Genomic DNA, 18,463 nt, shown 5'->3' with positions numbered 1-18,463 from the left:
GACGTACGAGGATGTGAGGAAAGGCAGGTGACCCAGACACTCAGGAGAGCCTTGTCTTCCCACTGGCCATCCCAGTGCTGTGTGAGTCATCTGTCCAGCGCAGCTGCAACATCCCAGTGAACCTGCCCTGACCTGACCGAGCCGCAACTCCTCAAACAGAGGAGAACTGGGGGAAAGAATAACCTCATCAGAGCACTAATCCCTCTGAGTAATAAATATCTTCAGACTGCTCACATTGGCCTCATATGCAGCATGTCCGTCAAGGGGAGGGGGCAGGGTGGGAGATTGGGAAATAGGAGTTAATCAGCACCATTATTTATACTAACATGTTGTTGAATATCGAGCACAGAGCTGTTCCAGGAATAGACAGCAAAAGACCGTGCAGAAGAAATTGTAGTTTGTTTGTGTTTACTTGAATCTCAGGATTGCTGGTCCATCGAATTTTCTCATCATATGAATAAAAATGCATTAATGAATTCTCACACCAGAGCTGTCTTCATATAAACACGTGTAATACAGGAAGGCAGACAAGCAAAACATGCTGGAACACTTAAACCGGCTTTTCAAATGGACACCGAACCTCAAAGACTGTAAGAACAACAGCATGTTAAAAGCTCTTTTCAGCTCCAACCAAGCCGTAGAGGAGGATAAAGTCATAACAAGAGGGCTTTGGTTCAAGTGACAGGTGACCCATTGAGACGTGGAGAAGAAAAAGAAATTGTAATTACCATCGTTTAGAGCGCCCCCTCAGAGTGACAGCGCTAACAAAAAAAAGGAGGGAGGGACAGGGTAAGGGGCGGAGTAAGAGGTTAGTATTAGAGATCAAGTCTCGGCATGGAGTTAGAATAGCGACTGGCTGTGGAGTCAGTAGTGGAATTGACACACTGGGAGGTCCCATGATTGATGGGCGTGGCTGTGATGGCACTGTCGATCCAGGGCCGACCAGCAGCCTGTCTGAGAGAAGGCATGTCTGTACAAAAGACAGAGGTGGAGTTCACCGATTCCCTGTGGGCTTTGATGGTGGCCTGCCACTGGTCTTGCTCTGGGAGGCAAGGAGACAGGATAATGATGCAATTACCAATGAATTGTTACCGAGTGGGCGGAGAGGGAATGACCCTCAGAGCTGTCAGTTATTGACAGATTAGCTATATTATATTAAATCATGGTGGTGGGCTCCGCCTTAAAGGAGAGGTGTCGGGTATCATCTCTTTTGGAATGGGTTCAGTTGTAGTGAAGGTTATGGTGAGGACCTTTGTTTCTCATAGTACAAGGAACTCCATTTTTGAGCCATTGTGGATTTTTTTTTTCTTCTAAGTTATTCATGAATAGACATTTATTTCCAGGAAACCTTTTCCACTGTTAAGAATAATGTCTTTCCAACTGTACTTTTGTTCTGTACAGGCATTAGGTCAGAAACACAAGATCTCTAAATTGCAAATAAATGGCATGTGGTTTCACTCAAAACCAAGACAGTTATGATTGACACAAAAGCCAAAAAAGCTGTACACACTGTATTCAGTCTCCAAGAGATCGTTTTGAATTTTGCCTGAAATCCTTTTCTGTGTTTTTCTTCTGCAGCTATGTGGTGAACATGGGTTTGATTGACAAGCTGTATGGCTGCTTCCTGTCGGTTCAAGGCCCGGTGGACGAGAGCCCCAAGATGGCTGCTTTCCTCCAGCAGGCCACAGCACTGCTACATAGCATGTGCAAGCTATGCTTTGTAGTGACAGGCCGGTGAGTGTAGTGCCCCTAGCCCCGCCCTCCAAGCCCTCTCTCCACCTATCATATTCTGCTCTGTCATTCTTCTCTGCCCCTCTTGAAATGTCTGTGTGATCAAGCTAATGGCCCTTTATTGGTCCAATGAAAGGTGCAAGCTGCTGCCTCTCCAGTCTGTGTCTCGAGGTGGTTGTTGTATCTTAACAGAGACGTCTTACATTACAGACATGAGTCCATCAAAGCCGTGCTGTCATTTCCTTTCGTCTGTGGGGTTCCTGCCAAAGCCGTCATTCCCAATGCTGTGATCCCAATCTGGTGGACTCTCTATCAGGCACTCTGCCTCCTTCCTGAGTCAGTCATCATGAATTCCAGCTTCAAGAGTCCACCCACCCGTGTGTTTCTCTGTAATGTGAATGACATTGAAAGCGCGAGGTCCTTCGCATGTACATGAACCACACGTTGACTTTTAACACCAGTTGTGAGAAAAACGCGATCGTACCTCTCGGACCAGTGCTGAACGTGCCAAGCTCACGGCCATTCACCATCACAGAGCCGTTCCTAAGACCCGGGGCAACATTCCCTACATGTGCACCGTATTATTTCCATTTCCTTTTTTTTTTTTTCTTGCAAACGAATGGTATGTGACAGGTTAAAACACTCCTGCAGGAATGTAGTTGTCCAAGTCCATATTATTTTAACTCAGAAGCAGGTTCTTGTAAAATCTCTTGTAGTTTGAGCAAACAGTGTTTTCACCCACTTCTGTTTCAGGCGGGTGCTTTCGCTCAAAGGTCCGTGACTTTGAGACTGCACTGTAAGTCTGAGGAAAAGTGTGCTAGCGGTGACCTCGGCGCCCTGCCGCCTCCACCTGCTGTGTGCTGTAACGACACCCAGCTGCTTGACACCCATGCTGCCGCACACTCGTCACTGAATATCTGTGAGAAAAGGCAGCGCCGTCGTGTGCCTGCACTCCAGTGCTGGTTCCCTAGATCCATGCCTGCGCTAGGAAAAGTCACAGTGGTTCTGTCAGCAGTGGAGTGATGACCAGTGGCCAGGGAATCCTGCACTTCCATCTCTGGGTTTAAGAAGCCTGCAAGAGTTCAAAGTTATCTTTTAAGCATCTTATAGGGTCTTGGAGAAAAAAATGTATGTGCATGCATGTGTGTGTAATGTGTACCCCATGTCATAGGATTTGTTTCTCACTGGGAATTCCAGCACTGTGTAGTTGGCCAGCATCACTGATTAGCATGCACAAGAAAGAGAGTTCTGTCCTGAAGTCAAATTAGTTTAATTTGGCTGCAAATCATAACTGGTGTAAAAATGATGGTATTTTAATTGCCTGACATCAGAGAGCTCTGGACATGGGGTGTATGACTGATTGGCAGACTTCTGGAGAGTGAGAGAATGTAAATCTGTCTGTTGTTGACATTTATATAGCACCGTATGACTATCTCTGACCACTTTACAGTAGGGGCTGGGTCACTTCAAGCCACTAATCTAGTGTATGTGTCTTTTTTGACCGGTCTTCTTGGTTATGTTTTGTGAGGCTGGTATTCAGTGGTCGTATGTGGTTGGTGAATGAATATTGCTTATAAATGTGACAGAAATTAAAGAAATCAAATTTTTTCTGTATGTAAGTGTCAGGATGAGGATACAGTTCAGCAGGACACATGACACTTTACTGCAAAGACCATACAGTATCAGTCAAAAATTTGGACACACCTGATTAAGATAATGGGAAACATTTTTATTTAAAGACTTGAAATTTGTTTCTTGGGCATCACCTTCACTATTTATGTCTGTTTATGAATTTCTTTCCAAAAAATGTAATTTAAAAACAAAATATTTTGGCTACTTGATTTGTTTCACACTTTTTGGTCACTGAATAATTCCATTTGTGTTATTTGATAGTTCTGATGTCTTTACTATTATTTTAAAATGTGGAAAATAGTATAAGTAAAGAAAAAGCCCACCATGAGTAGGTGTGTCCAAACCTTTGACTGGCACTGTACATACAGCTCCACTCATTGGCTTAATGAGGGAGGATTCACTGCAGGTCTAATGGCCTGAGGGGCCTGACACAATGGGGCCTTGTGAGGCATTACAACCCTGAAGTCATGCACTCATTCTGTATTCCTCTGTATCGGAGTTAAATGGATGATTATCTGCCCGGGTTCTCTGTGCCTCTGCCATTTACACCAGGCACCCCGCTCCCTCCACCTGGTTTCCACAGACGGGCTTCGCTTAACCTGCCCAGGGCCCGTGCGGAAGCGGTGTAATGTACCGAAACGCATTTGTCTCCACTTTCGTCTCAGACAGGGGACATCAGGCGCTGACCTGTGACCTCTGGGGATCCTAATGGAAGCTCTTGAGTGCCAGCTGAGAGCACTGCCAGAGCGGTGTGTGAGAAACACATTGATTGGGAGTGGGGGCAATGGAGTGAGAGTGTTCTCTGTTTAGTGTGATGTTCTGTACAGATGGCCAGGAGATGTAATGGCCTCTTTACAGTGGGTCCATCCAGGGCCTGAGATTTCACTGTGGCATGAAGTGTGACTGGGGAATCTCGGGCACAATCAAAGCCTCCTGTTGTAAGAGTATTGGCGCACACCTTGCTACCTGTTCTTGGCATCAAGTAATGAAATGGATACCTTAAGGTGGCCTTTTTGATAGGAAGTTGGAATCAGTGATGAAAGGAAGGAGGTACAATTTATGTAATGGAAGTGCTTGCTAAAACTCTGAAAAATTCTCCTAATTTTTTTTTGTTTGTTAAATGTTTGTGCCATAGCTAGTGTTGATGTCTCTACAGCTTAATCTCTAGACAGTGACTAATTGTATAATTAGGTCATTAGAGCAAATTATACCAGCTCAAATTGCCCACTTTATCACACAATACGCCTTCATCAAAGAACAGGAAGGTCTTTTCAGGCCCACATGGTTTAATGTCTCTTCTTTTTGTACTGTGAGACACTTAATATTCCTTCACCAAAAGCTAAGGACCTCTGCACAGAGCTGGGAATACTCCCGAATAGCAGCTCTTTCACACACTGATGAGTATTGGTCTGTCTCCATTAGAGCTGTGAAACTGGGCAGCTATTCTTGGCATTTTCACGGTTTCTCTAGCCATACGGAGGAGGCAACTGGAATGATATTTGAGCAACCCGAGGTTTCATCATCAGTTTGAAGAAATCCCTCCTAGATCCCATCAGAACCATTTTCTGGCCCTTGTCCACACCTGCAATGTTCAGCAAGACCATGATATGACCCATTCTCCTAATTTGCCAGTAGTTAGCCTGTCTTATTATACTACGGTGCTGTTTTAAATCCTCCATGAGGAACACTAATTGAATGTGCTGGGACACACAGTGCCTTGCCAGAAAGCTGTTTGCATTGCGGTGGACACAGTGCCATTAACTGTCAGAACAAGTCACGTTCCTGCTGTGTTAATTCTGTTCGGCTTTAGTTTCAGCTTTTGACCCAGGGGGGATAAGTACCCCGTTTCGAAGAGACTCCGCATGTTTACATTACATATTTGTGGTGATTATAGAGGTTTTTTCCCCACCATCACCTAAATTTGAATCCTGATCTGAAATAAAGAAACCCCCTGCCCCGTATGCAGAGTAAAACTGTGAAGATAACCCTCCCGCTCTCCTATGTTTCCCTCTGTCTTGTAACAAGTTTTGCTGCTGAATTCAAAACGCATGCTGCCTAACCTGCAGGGCCCACATTATTGATATCCAAGCAGACAGCCCTGTCAGCGGGTAAATCTAGAACCCACAGAGACCAAGACGTCCTAATAAACCACAGACAACCACATGGCTAAGATTTCTTATCCCAAAACCCATGGGGTGTGGTTGGAAAAGAGCAACCATCACTGCCTCAATACAGTCTTACCAGATTCATGGATTTTCACCTGGTTTTCAGTGACACACAGTTCAGCTGGTAGCCAATGGCCTAGCTAAATTTCCTCTGTAGTGTTCTGTCTACATACTTGACACAGAAATGACTTTGTTTGAACTATTTTTGTTTATTTGTCATGCTGTTTAATTTAGCTCTTGTGAGTGGAATGTTTTTGATTTGCTGTGTATGTTTTAGATTCATAGTCTAGATGCTTCCAATCTCATTTACTCGATTCTTCAAGTAAGACCTTCCCCTAACTAACATACTGTGCCTACAAGTGTTGTCTAAAGAACAAACAAGAAGCCTTGTATTCCTCAGAATATTTTGGCACACCTTTGTATGGTGTTCAAAACCATGACCTGAAATGGGCATTATATGTGGACTTGTCTCCTCTCCAGCGCTCCAAATATATTTGACAGTAAGCGTCAGGATCCGACAGGAATCACAGCTCTCCTGAAGTCCACAGACCTTGTGGGTGTGCTGCACACGCTCTACAGCATCCTCCTCCACGGCTCCACCCCTGAGCCTGCCTCCGTTGGCCCGCAGGAGGGGTACCCACTTGCTGTCATCCAGGTGGCCCTGCAAGGCATCCGCTTCCTCAACAGCTTCGCCCTGCTAGATCTGACAGCCTTCCAGGTACTGCACTGCTCAGCCTGCTAATGAATGCACTTACAGGTGGCTGCACTGAATACAACCTCCTCAGTCTAATGAACTTAGACCTGGCTGGAAACAGGCCATAACAAAAGGATTTACCCCTGAACATTTTGCCCAATTTTTATGCAGAAAGTCTGATTGGCCCTTGACCAAAGGCAGTCATTTTTGATGGGAGAAAGTCAGGATACTGCTCAAGCTCATTAATGCCATAATGGTCAATCATTTGTTGATGACTCTAGTCAGTTAATGTTAGCGTACAAATTGCATCCAGTTATATCTATAAACACCTTTAGAGTTGTAAAAATATGTGTTTAAAATAATTTTGAAGCTCTGCTGTTTTTTGGTACAGTTCCTAGACTTAAATATATATCATACATAAATCCTACATGTTGTCTTATATCAGTGCTGACACCAGGACTGTCACATCATTGGTTGTTTCTCCCACTGGGATGTTTCCTTATTGAAGTGTAGTGATTGAGGTTTCCTTGAACTTCAACTTTTTTAATGACATTAAAGGATCCTTGCCTAGAAGTTGTCTTGTACCGTTTATTGGCCATTGACTGACTGACCAATGGAGATATCCAAACTACCCCCACAGTGTTATGTAGGACACATCCTGCAGACTGACATTCCCAACTGAGGGTGCCATAAAAAGGTCTTGTCAACAGGCAACCTCTCACAGTCTGACTAACAGGGGTCCCTGGCACCAGACTGCGCACAAATGCACCCTCCTCTCAGCAGAAACATAACGTGCAAAGTGATTGGAAGGGGTGATTTCTCAGAGCTCCTGAGCTGCTATGAGGAAAGGACATTTCCTGTCGGAACAAAGCTGACCCCTGGTACATAAACGTGCGCACCCTCTGACCCGAGGTAATCCGTTAAGGTTAGACAGACCGGGACGGGTCACTACACGGGTGGACGTGTTCGATTAGCAGAGGGGCCGTGGTCGTCCTAGCGGGCTTTGAGAGGAAAAGGAGAGGGTTCAGTGCTAAATCAGTGACAGACAAAGCAGCCATGAGGGAGGAAACCAGGGCATAATTCATTTTTTAATGTGTTGCACTAATCACATCAGGGCTGCTCTCTCTCTCTCTACTCAAAACAGCTGGTGGTCAAAGCCCTTCAGAACAAGTTGGTTTTTTTTTCTTTCTTTCTTTAATTGAACATTTTAAATAATGTTCTTTTGCGGCCAGAGTCGTAATCACCCTGTGGTTCACATTATGGCCATGCTGCAAGCAAAAAGGCGCCTCGCAGGAAGTTGAGCTGCTTTCTTCTCTGCCTTCCCAGTGAAAATCACCCGGCCCAGGTCATCCAGCCTGTGGAACAAGGGAAAGATTAGAGCGGATTTAAAGCTGGGGAGAAAAATAAAGCTGCAAATGATGAAGAGCCTTTTTTTTTTCCCGAAGTGGGCTCAGCCTGTGTGTTCTGCAGTAAGCCTTGAGAGGACTGGCTGTTCTACAGGTGGGCTCAAATGCACAGGAAGTGTATATCAGATGGAGCCGAGCCATTCAGTACTGCTGTAAAGACCTGCTTTACCCCCTTCACCCGCCAGCACCGCCATCAAGAGATGCAAACATGACGACTGAAAACTGAAATACAATTATTTTACAATTATTATCAAATTGAATTGTGACTAGTCAGAGACAATCTCTGAAGAGTTTCCCTTATGAGGATTCTAAATGACAGTCAAATAGGTTGTTGCTCCTCAGATTGCTGTCCCTGTCTGTAATTTGGAGGATGGACACAAGCTTTACCGAGGAAATCTAAAGGAGGCCAGCTTGTAGGTTTGGTATGTAAACAGTGGCAAAGCTTCGGTCTTCTCAGGTATTGTTGTTCTCATATCTGTTTAGATGCCTACCCTACCCTTGATTTCATTTGCTTCTCCCCTGACCTTTTGGCACTCTGTCACACAGGCATGTTTAATAAATACTGTCTGTGGGGAGCAGATAGCATCTCATTTGCAGGGGGAAGGGGAGGGAGGCTCTTCTGGAGTGCTGAGCCTCATGCTGGACATTGCAGTCCTGGGGCAGTGGGACTCAGGAACGTGAAACCATACCCATTCACTACTGCCTCTGCCCTGCCTAATCCCTCTTTACAAACTCCTCCGTCAGCCAGTCCAGGCCTGCCAATCTTGTCCTTTGCAAGACGTTTGTCAAGAATTCAATCTAACCTTAAATTTTAACAGTCAATTTTGGTGACTGTTGTTTTTCTTACTTACATGATGCTTTACATTTGAGTGAATGCAAAAAATCTAAAATACCACTTGCCTGTATTAGTTGTTCAAATGTAAATGTCAGACCACCCCTTCCTTTTTCACATAGATAATGCCTACTTCTTTTCCATTCACCAATAAGGGGGTATTTTGCAGCCAAGTGTCCTAAGTGTTAAATAATCATTACAGGGAAAAACAAGCTTTCAGAAATATTGCTGAAAATTTATAACTGTCAATATTACAGTGAATACTACTGCAAGGTATCTATTATAACTGACAAAAGTGTAAAACATTTTGATCGCTTACTTCAGGCTCCTGCCACCAGAGTACTGTGTTTTTAATGTGGTATCCTAAACTTTAGCTTAGCTGATCTGGAAGCCTAACCAGTCAGTAGAAGGGTCGGTGTACAGTATACAGTTTACAGTGGAAACTACCTCTATAAGAAATGAATCAGTACAGAATTCAGCTCTTGGATGTCGCTGATGTTTGTTACTTTTCAATGTCCTTTGTTCTTTGATGATGTTGGTGTGTTTGCTGTGCTGTGACTACAGAGAATAGCTGACTTTGTCTGTGTTGGTGTCCAGTCGGTCCTAGGTGCTGAGGGCCTGTCCCTGGCTTTCCGCTACATTGTGGGGTCCCTGCTGTGGTACTGTTCCCTGCGTTCCAGCGAGGAACTCCTGCACGAGGTGATCGTCTGCGTGGGCTACTTTACCGTCAATCACCCGGACAACCAGGTAACCCTGCACTGCCTGGACATGCTCTCTCTTTTAAATGACACTGGCCTGAGCAGAGGGATTTGACTACGTTTTACAGTGCGGTGTCCTAGCTTACCCTCTGATATAGTAGGTTGCAGTAATCCACCCAATTGGCATCCAGGCTGCCGTAAAAACTAGCGAAGTGAAGTGAAGAAGACGAAATCCTTTTGTACACAAGTGCATGAGAGAAATATTTTCAGACCTCAGCTATAATTAAGCAAGAATCGAACAGGGACTGTTCATATTGGCTATGACTACTTACACTTCAGCCCTCCAGTGCCTCTAGTGGCAAAATTGCATTGTATTATTGGCATTTAGCAGACGCTGTTCTCCAGAGCAACGTATATTGGTTACAGTTTTTTACAATGTTACCCATTCATACAGCTGGATATTTACTGAGGCAATTCTGGGTACCTTGCCCAAGGGTAAGGCAGGCCTTTCAGTTACGAGTCCTGCTCCTTGACCACTATACTACACTGCTGCCCACTATTACTTCATGAAAAGGACACCTCCATTTCAAGGGCTTCATCGTCATGGTTGAAAAGATAAAATACCAGTGAATTGAATAGTCTTTAATGTATGTAGACAATGTATTATTGAAATATTTGTAATTTGACATGTTTCGACATATTTCATAACATTTTCATTTATCCTTTATCTTTTTATTTCATATTTAGGCATATGTTAAGTACATATAAAATGTAGTAGCTACGTAAAGAATTGAAAATAATTAAATCAGCAGAGTCAAAGTTACTGCCTTCAGCCGCTGGCAGCCACAGACTTCCCTTTGACATAAGTTATTGTCTGCAGCCAGGTTCCTGCATTTTGTAAATGAAGGTGTGGTTATGACACTTATGTTGAAAACACTGGTCGACTGGTTGATATCCTCGAGTTTTCTCTGTGGACACTGTTGCCGCGGCGGGGAGAATGCGAGTGCCTGGGACGATGTACTAATTAAAGCGGGTGTACCCTTCTCTCTTTTCAAGCACTAAACACAAAAGCAACAAAAGGTGCCTCTTGAATATTTCAGATGCTTTGTCACCTCGGTCGGGCCCAGCAGCGTGCTCGTCGGCTGCCTCTCAAAGTGACCCATTGTTTCCAGCCCGCCGGGCGGCTTGTGTCGGGCCTGTGTCCCTGTTGTTGGGAGGTAGCAGAGCCTGGATGTGTGGAGCAGAGGGGATTAAACGAGCGGCTCTCTGCGGTCTGCCGCCTTGGCACCGGCGCCCTACGTGCCACAGTTGGCCATTCTTCAGTTAAGCGAAACCAGTCCCATGATGCCAGCGGCAGAGCGCTCAGGGAAATCTTCGCATGGAGTAATGTCCTCATGAGAACAGGGGCCATTCAACAATTTATGGGCAGATTACAGATTCTAATTAATTTTTTTTTTTTTTGTAGTCTTAATTAAAGGATCTGCTCCTGTTTTTATGATAGTTCCCTTCCCCTCGCCTGCTCCTATCCAATTTAATTATTCTGATGTACATAATTAGCATGTGTTAGCCATTGTTGGGTTGATTTGCATATTATATTGGATAATTGAATGAGGGCTGATGATTAAATTAAAGGGGAATGACAGATGATTCAGCTTTGTTCGCGCATAGAAAAGTTTGCAGAACGACCAAGCTGGGAATAAAAGGCTGTTGCATATTCATTTAGTCCTGATGCACTTTGCTAATTTAAAATAAGTCTTGCTGCAGAGTCTTAAAACATGTGCTATATTGTTACTACCACCTTGGCTGAATATAAGCTGCTGTTATCAAAAACAGCACATGCTGCTAGCAGGTGAGAGAAAGGGCCAATAAAGAGCAGCTGATTTGTAGTATTTTTGAAGACACAACAAGACAAGATGTTCTCCATCATTGTGGAGCAGCAGATATCTGAGCTGTTGAAAAGTAAGCAAACTTTCTCAGTGTTCCTGACATGTGGTCTGTTTGGATGAGGTGTATTATGCAAGGATGTTTATATCAAATGTTTGTATCTTTTCATCCCTCTTTGTGAACAAAAAATATTTCTGTTCAATCATATCTGCTGTGGTGCTTTTCATGTCAGTTTGAGTTCAGAGTCTTAGAAAATATTATTACATCCTTAAATACTTCACCCAAAGATAAGGACACTGCAGCCTGAATAAAGAATAGAGGCCAAAAGTTACGACATTCGAGAGTTTTCTGTTGTAGTTCTCGATGAGTGTATACCAAAAGCAAAAAAGGAAATGCACTACATGTGTCTTCAGAGCTGAATTTTAGATTTTTAAAAACATCTAAATGTGAGGTGGTAATATATCAAATAACTTAAAGATTAAATAAACATGTATAAATGTTTTTTATGATTACTTTTAATTTTTTTTTTTTTTTTACTTTTTTTCCTAAAAAAAAAAAAAAAATAATGATGATCCTGAACAGTGTTGAGTTTCTGGAATTTTTTTTCTTCCATGTGGGGTTTAAACAGGATAAATGTTTAGAGGGAATATTTGGAACAGCTTTAGCCTTTCACATGCTAATGTAAGCAGTGGCGGCAGAAGAAAGCTGAGCTGACCTGAGGCCAGCTCCATGACACAGGCCGCTGATTCAAGGCTGGCTGGCCCAGCTTTGTTTATGTGTGTGCACAAGAAATAATGCAGAGCATAAAAAGGAGAACTTTGAAGGGGAACCACTATCTGGAATGATATATGCCCCCGTGCTCCAGGGGTATCAATAATTCACCCAATAGCACAAAAGCCATTGCAAGGGTGACTTGAACACAGTCATTTGTACAATAACAGTTGGGCATGATTCCCCCTCTGGGAGCTTGTACCTGTACAGTGTAATCGTGGACATCCAGAGGGAAGTAGTCTAACAGGGAAGTAATTGTATTTCTTAGACTAATTATTGCAGCAACATTAGACTGTCCCTCTAAAGTACCTGATTTGCTGCTACTGAATTTGTTCCCCAACCCATCCCCTTTTTTTCATGTCAAAGTATTTCAGTATGCTAATTTGACATTGCCTACTGCCTTTGTTAATGTATTCAATGGTGAGTTACAAGCTGCTGAATTTCAGGTGGTATACTGATTTTAAAATTAAGGCAGCTGTGTGAGCTTGACTGAAGGAGACATGCTGAGTGAAATTCTCACAGCTTTGATCACTCGATTGCTCTTCATGAACGCAGAAATACATGCCTGTGGTGTTTTTTAAAGCATCGTCCTGTTGGTCCTTAGGAAACCAGTAAAAATGCCCCCCACCACCCACACGAACAAATACATAAAAAAGAAAAGAACAAAAAATGCACCGAGGTAGGAGCAGGCAGCAATCCTGTTCATGAGAGAAACCAAACTGCGTGAGCACAACATTTGGGAGACAGTGGATGGCTGAGCCCCCAACACACACACTCCGCTGTCCTAATCTCCTGGACCCCCCACCTCTTCTCCACCAGGGCGTGTCTTCTACCCTGCAGCCCAAGGCCAGCAACACGGCTTCTAATCCTTGTTAAACTGACACTGAACACTTCCTTCAACAATCCCTCTCTGCCAAGATTATGAAGCACTCATTGCCCACAGGGCAAATTTGACATGTGCAGACCAGCAAGGTCCAGTGACTTGTTACTCTTTGTAGAGATTATAGATTGAGCTCTGTGTGCAAGAATCAAAGGAGACATTAGGAGGTGGTTAGACACCGGCATGGGAAGTGACTGGCAGCAGAGTGCCTCATTGTGGGTGCCCTACCATAGATGATTTATTGACTCCTCCAAGGGCAAGCCCAGGTTTCTGAGAATGGGCTCTTTAAAAGCACTTTGTCTTGTGTTTACCATCTATAAACCTTTCAGAACTGAATGGAAGATAATAACCTAATTCAAGTTTGGGACAAGATAATGCACCTTTTAAGAATATTTTTGACAAATTATCTGCAATCAGATCGAAGATGGCATTACCGGACATTATCATAAATCAGAGATCTGGCATCTCCAGCAAACATGTCCTATTGACATGGTAGATTTTCCCTTGTTTAAAATGTGTTTTTTGTCCTCTTGTGTTCCAGTAAATGTGTACATGGTTGTGCAAGTTGCAGTCTGATCATCTGTAGAGGTTTTGGGATCAGGGAAATCTTGTGACCCTTTAGTGGGTGGTAGAAACTGTTAAGATAAGTCCTTTCAGCAGTAACTTCCCTTAGCAAGGGCGCTCGTCATCCTCAGACCCTCCTCTGATGTGGTTTGCCCTTGGTCTTATCAGTTACTTGACTGTTCCTACTTTATGGTAATACAAATGTTTAGAGAGTAGAGGGGGATCTGTTTTGTATTTGGGGGGCCAGGATTCAGATTTGTGGCTCTGTTTGAAGGATGACGCATCCCCATCTCCCTGGTCAGTGGTAGCGTCTAGACACTGAGCGTAACAGGAACTGCTCCGTAATGGTTCTGAGACAAGGGGCTGATGGGACACTGCAGTGTGCAGTCACAGGGCTGTCCTGTAAATGCACATCCAGCCAAGCACCCATGGAACAGTCATATGTTCGAGAAATTCCGCACCCTGTTACCCCAGATGTCTGCCATAGTGTTTAGGAAAGTTGACTTGTAACCAGAGGGTCCCAGGTCCTAATCCCAAGTGGCACACTGCTGTCGCACCCTTGGGCAAGGTACCATACCAGAAGTGCTTCAGTAAATATATCCAGCTGTAGAAATAATCAATCTGTAAAAATCTGCACCATGTGCATAGGATTCCCAGCCTGATCACATCTGCTCATGCAATGAACACTGTAATGTGCTTTCTCCGTGCTGCTCAAAGTTTTTTACAGCTTTTATGTATACAGCCCATTTGGACTTGTGTTAGGTGTGTGTGAGTGTGTGTGTGTGTGTGTGTGTGTGTGTCATTTTCCTACTCTTCCCGGTAATGCATATATATTGTAATATATATTTATATCTTGAACATCACGTTCTTCTGACGGTTTTTAAAATAGGTCGTGGTTTGCACAATTCAATATCTAGCCATCCAAGTACCCCTTACTTCTGGTGTTAAGTGGGTTTTCCATTGTTGCATTTTCATTTAGGAGCACAACATTCACATGCTTTTTTGTTCTCAGAGGGCAGCATGGGAGTTGCGTAAGAGAGCACTGAAAAGGCACTGCCCTGTTTGAAACAGCAGCTGTGTGCAACTGTCAGACATGGGGGCATATAAGCAGCCGTTTCGTTGCGATCAAGGACTGATTCATAGGTTCAAATGCCTTGTCATTGTTTTTATTACACGAGCACTTGAATAGATACTTGTATTCATGGGGAGTGACTTGGTTCATTGCAAGACCCTCCTTGGAACTGCGAGCATAGGGAAGTTATTTTTCTCTTCCTTGTAGGAGCTGGAAAAGTTGGTTTTGAAGGCAACCTTGGTCTTTTTTTTTCTGCCAGAGAGTCTTGTTTTATGTCCTCCCTGCTGCGCACACTTGAGTACGAACAATTTGTTTAGATGTTTGAAGACCCAGTGCTGGAAGGTGGAGGATTATGAGATGGCTGTGATTTGCGAGGCAGTATGAGGCGCGTTCCAAGCCTCTCCACCTAACAGACGCATCAGTTGTCTTAAGCCCTGCTACTTCTGAATGCTTACATTTATCCAACCTAGTCCTGTGGTCCCCCTTGGGAAACCGCTATTCTATATTATTACGGATTATAATGTTTAACGTTCTGCTGAAGGATTCATTTTCTTTGGGTCCCATTTTGTGGATTTATGAAACGAGTCTCTTGCCAGTTCCTCCTCAAACGCCCTTCCGCGATCGAGTACACTGTGCAGCATCATGCACCCAAAATGTAATCTTCCTCTTTAAACACATCTTAACCTCTCTGCCCCAGCGCCAACAATGACCAAGCTCACCTTTTGAGAACAAACAGACCCCGGTCTGATTCATGCCGTGGGATGAGGATCTGATGAACTGGCAGATCCAGGGTGTCCTGCATTCCTTTGAGGATATCATTAATTGTGACAAGTGAGAACCGAGTCATGTTAACGTATCATCAACATACTGTGAACGCAGCAGTAAGCTCTGCGTGCTAACTGTGAACGGCCTTAAATAATGAGCTTCATTCCTGGAGGATCAGCTGTAGCAGACCTTTCCTCCCAGAGGAGGAGAGGGAAAAAAAAAAGACTGATCAGTGGTTTGTTTTAACAGTTCACCAAAACATCTTAAAACCAACCTTAATTTGATACGGCGTCATCTGAGAATCCTTTGAACGCTGCTGTAGAACAGAGTCCAGAGGGGCCTCACCTTGAAATGATAAAAAACGTGAATTATGGCTTTGTTTATCGTGCTCTTAAACCCGTAAAGTGCGTTATTAAACAGAGAATGCCCTGAAAGAGTATTGTTAAAAGTGTTTTAAAAATCTTGTAAATCCGGGTAATTTATGTCATTGTGGTCGCGGAGCCTCACCCTGCTCTTCTGGTTTCAGTTTGTGGGCTGAGCTCTGTACCTGCAAAGCTGTGTTTTCCCAGCTACAATTTACTGTCATGACCCCCAGGGCTTTCCCGGTCCCTCCCAAACTGGCCGCGGCCTGCCCCGGGCTCCGGGGGAAGAGGAAAAGCCAACACAGGGGCAAACGTCAGTCACCCCGCCCCCGGTTTCACAAACCTCTACCCTCTAATCAAACTAGACCGGGAGTGATTTGATTTTAATGCTGGTTAGCTGGATGTGATGGTGCGGTTGAAAGGGCCGGGTGAACGGGAGAGCAGGATGTCATCCCAGCAGGAATTCCATTATTGGCATTGCTGCATCTCTTACAATGTCAGTGCCATGGCGCAAGTCGGGCCAGCTCCCTTCTCTCTCGCACTCATCTCCCAGGCCGGTATTCGCAGAATCCTCTGACACTGGACTGCACACAGAAGTTATGGAGAGTTAAACTGTTCAATCTGCTCGAATATTTCCGTGGGACGTGTGTGTGTTGTGTGTCAAGACCTTGTCAAGTTACAGTGGACTTTTGCACATCCGATAGCAGTAACAGAATAATTTCATGTGCGTGCTTTGTTTTTGGGCTGTTTTTGGGCTGTTGTGCTGACATTATTCCATTTCATAACTTCATAGTAGCAGTTTAAGCTTCTAGTGACAAGGAAAAACAGAAAGGCTTAATTAGCCAGTCACTGTGTTTTATAGCATGTAATTGTTGTGTAGGCGGCTTTGACGTTTATTTCTCCTTTTGAAACGTGGTGTTTGTGTGTTGTTTTTGAGGTGAATTTACGTTGGGGGGGGGGGGGGGCAGAGCAGTGTAATTTATGACGCCCTGACACAGCAGGCAGTGGGACTGAGCGAATGCGCTCTGTGTGTGTTCCAGGTGATCGTGCAGTCTGGCCGCCAGCCCAGCGTGCTGCAGAAACTGTGTCAGCTGCCTTTCCAGTACTTCAGCCATCCACGCCTCATCCGAGTGCTCTTCCCCACACTTATCTCCGCCTGTCACAACAACCCCCAGAACAAGGTCATCCTGCAGCAGGAGATGAGCTGTGTGCTGCTGGCCACGTTCATACAGGTACGCTACACCTTCAAAGAAATGAAGTCCAGTTTAATACAGGTAGCAGTCCACCTTCATGAAGGTATAGAGGTGCATATTCTTACAGGTGCATTCCACCTTCAGACAAATAGGGTCCACATTGATAGAGGTGATGTTCCATCTTAAAGGTAAGAAGGTCCACATTGATACAGTTATCAATCAGTTATCAATATCAGGAACCCCCCCACCACCCCCATTCTGCCCTTCTTGCCTGCTGAGGTGCCACACTTCTTACAGCTCTCCAAAGCCACTGTGAAATTTGTCTTAAGTAGGGAAAGTAACTTTGTATTTTCTGGTTTTATGTATTAATTTTCAAATGATTTATCCTTCGCGGTTCCTGGGTGTCGAAGTCTCCTCCTGGCCAACGAGCTTGAAAAATTATCTCATTTTGGGACATTTCATTTTCAGTTTTTTTTTCTTTTCTTTAATGTAACCTCTAAATAAATTTTGGAAAGACACTAGCGCAGTGCGGTGTTTCTGCTGCAGGGTCTTTTGGTTAGTCTTTTTCTCCTCTGCTGCCCGGTTTTGTCTTGCTGTTTCCCACTGTTAGAGGGGACGGTATTATGAATAGCCAACTCTGTCATTTCTACTAAATTTACCTGCCACTGCTTGAGCCCCCAGTAAACAGGTTTCCTACTTCATCTTTGCTGACAATCTCCCCTCTCACTGCCCTGCTACCTAGATTATTTATTTTAAGATTAGTTTTACTCTAAAATGGAGACACGGATGTCATTTCCTTCAAACAACCAAAAGATGTATGGTCCGCTGTTCTGTTTCTCTTGTCCAATCATTTATCCTGTAAGGAGTCCGGAAACAAAAGGTCTTTTTTCCAGCATCATGTGCATTCCTTCAGAGCAAGACAAAATTCTCTCCAATGTTTTTTTTTTTTTTTAATACCAGCCTAACAAAAACTTAACAAAGGAGTATTGTATATAATAGAAAATTTTTGGATCAAACTGTACTGTATTTAAAAAACAGCTAGTTTTGCCCACACTTCTCATTGAATGACAATATTTAGACCTGTACTCCTGGTGTCAGTTTCGTATAAAAGCAGCTCTGCGTCCCACAAATCAATGAAAGGCAATTTCTCCACCATGCTTAAAGTGACACTGACACTGCCCTTTCATTATCTGTGTAATTTAAGATTAGACGTGATTAAATTGTTGTCTCTGGTAACTCAGCCATTACTAAACAAAGATAAATCTGTTTCAGTTTGCCTGTTTTGAAGAGCTTGAAAGGGACATTAGAAAACAAACCGTCATCTTTTGAATTTGACAAACATAACTGATAATGAGACCATCACGGCAAATAAACATTGGAGTTTAGAAGGCTATAGTAATGTATTGTGTAAAACTGTATTTGCAGTAACAAAAATGCAACTATCTCTATGAAAATGATGAAGAGGGCTTAGAGTACATAGGGATCACCAGTTGTTTCTGAGATGCTCTCAAGAAGCGGGTTTTTGTTCCCAAACGTTAATGAAGTAATCTGGTTGTGAGGCTGTTCTTGTCTGTTTGAACTGTGGGATCAGATAGCAACATAACTGACAGTGACGAACAGAGTGGCAGTCCTCTTTTTCTCTTTTGTGGAAAAAAATTTGTTTGGCTGCAGGCATTTTGTTTGGTTTGCTGGTTAATTGAAATAAAGATGCAGGATGCAACTGTATTGATTTAGCAGAATGCTTACTAGCTTCCACTCGTTGCTCCGCAAACATTTATCCTTTCCTGCCAAGTACAGCACTGAAAGAACCCTTT

At 43.7% G+C, this 18,463-nt stretch overlaps 1 protein-coding gene across 2 annotated transcripts in view; it reads left to right on the top strand.

Annotated features, from left to right (window-relative positions):
• scaper (S-phase cyclin A-associated protein in the ER) overlaps nt 1-18,463 on the top strand; it is a 97,549-nt gene that overhangs the window by 77,949 nt on the left and 1,137 nt on the right. For both annotated transcript variants that reach the window (XM_036534965.1, XM_036534964.1), the window contains 4 exons: nt 1,579-1,734; nt 6,009-6,246; nt 9,058-9,207; nt 16,497-16,688. In XM_036534965.1, coding sequence (XP_036390858.1) covers nt 1,579-1,734; nt 6,009-6,246; nt 9,058-9,207; nt 16,497-16,688 — 736 coding nt within the window. The remainder of the gene's footprint in view (nt 1-1,578; nt 1,735-6,008; nt 6,247-9,057; nt 9,208-16,496; nt 16,689-18,463) is intronic.

The sequence above is a fragment of the Megalops cyprinoides genome, chromosome 8 (genome assembly GCF_013368585.1).
Source record: "Megalops cyprinoides isolate fMegCyp1 chromosome 8, fMegCyp1.pri, whole genome shotgun sequence".
NCBI classification, from domain to species: Eukaryota; Metazoa; Chordata; class Actinopteri; order Elopiformes; family Megalopidae; genus Megalops; species Megalops cyprinoides.
Note: the sequence above shows the minus strand (reverse complement) of the source record. Positions and strands in the feature narration are given on the sequence as shown.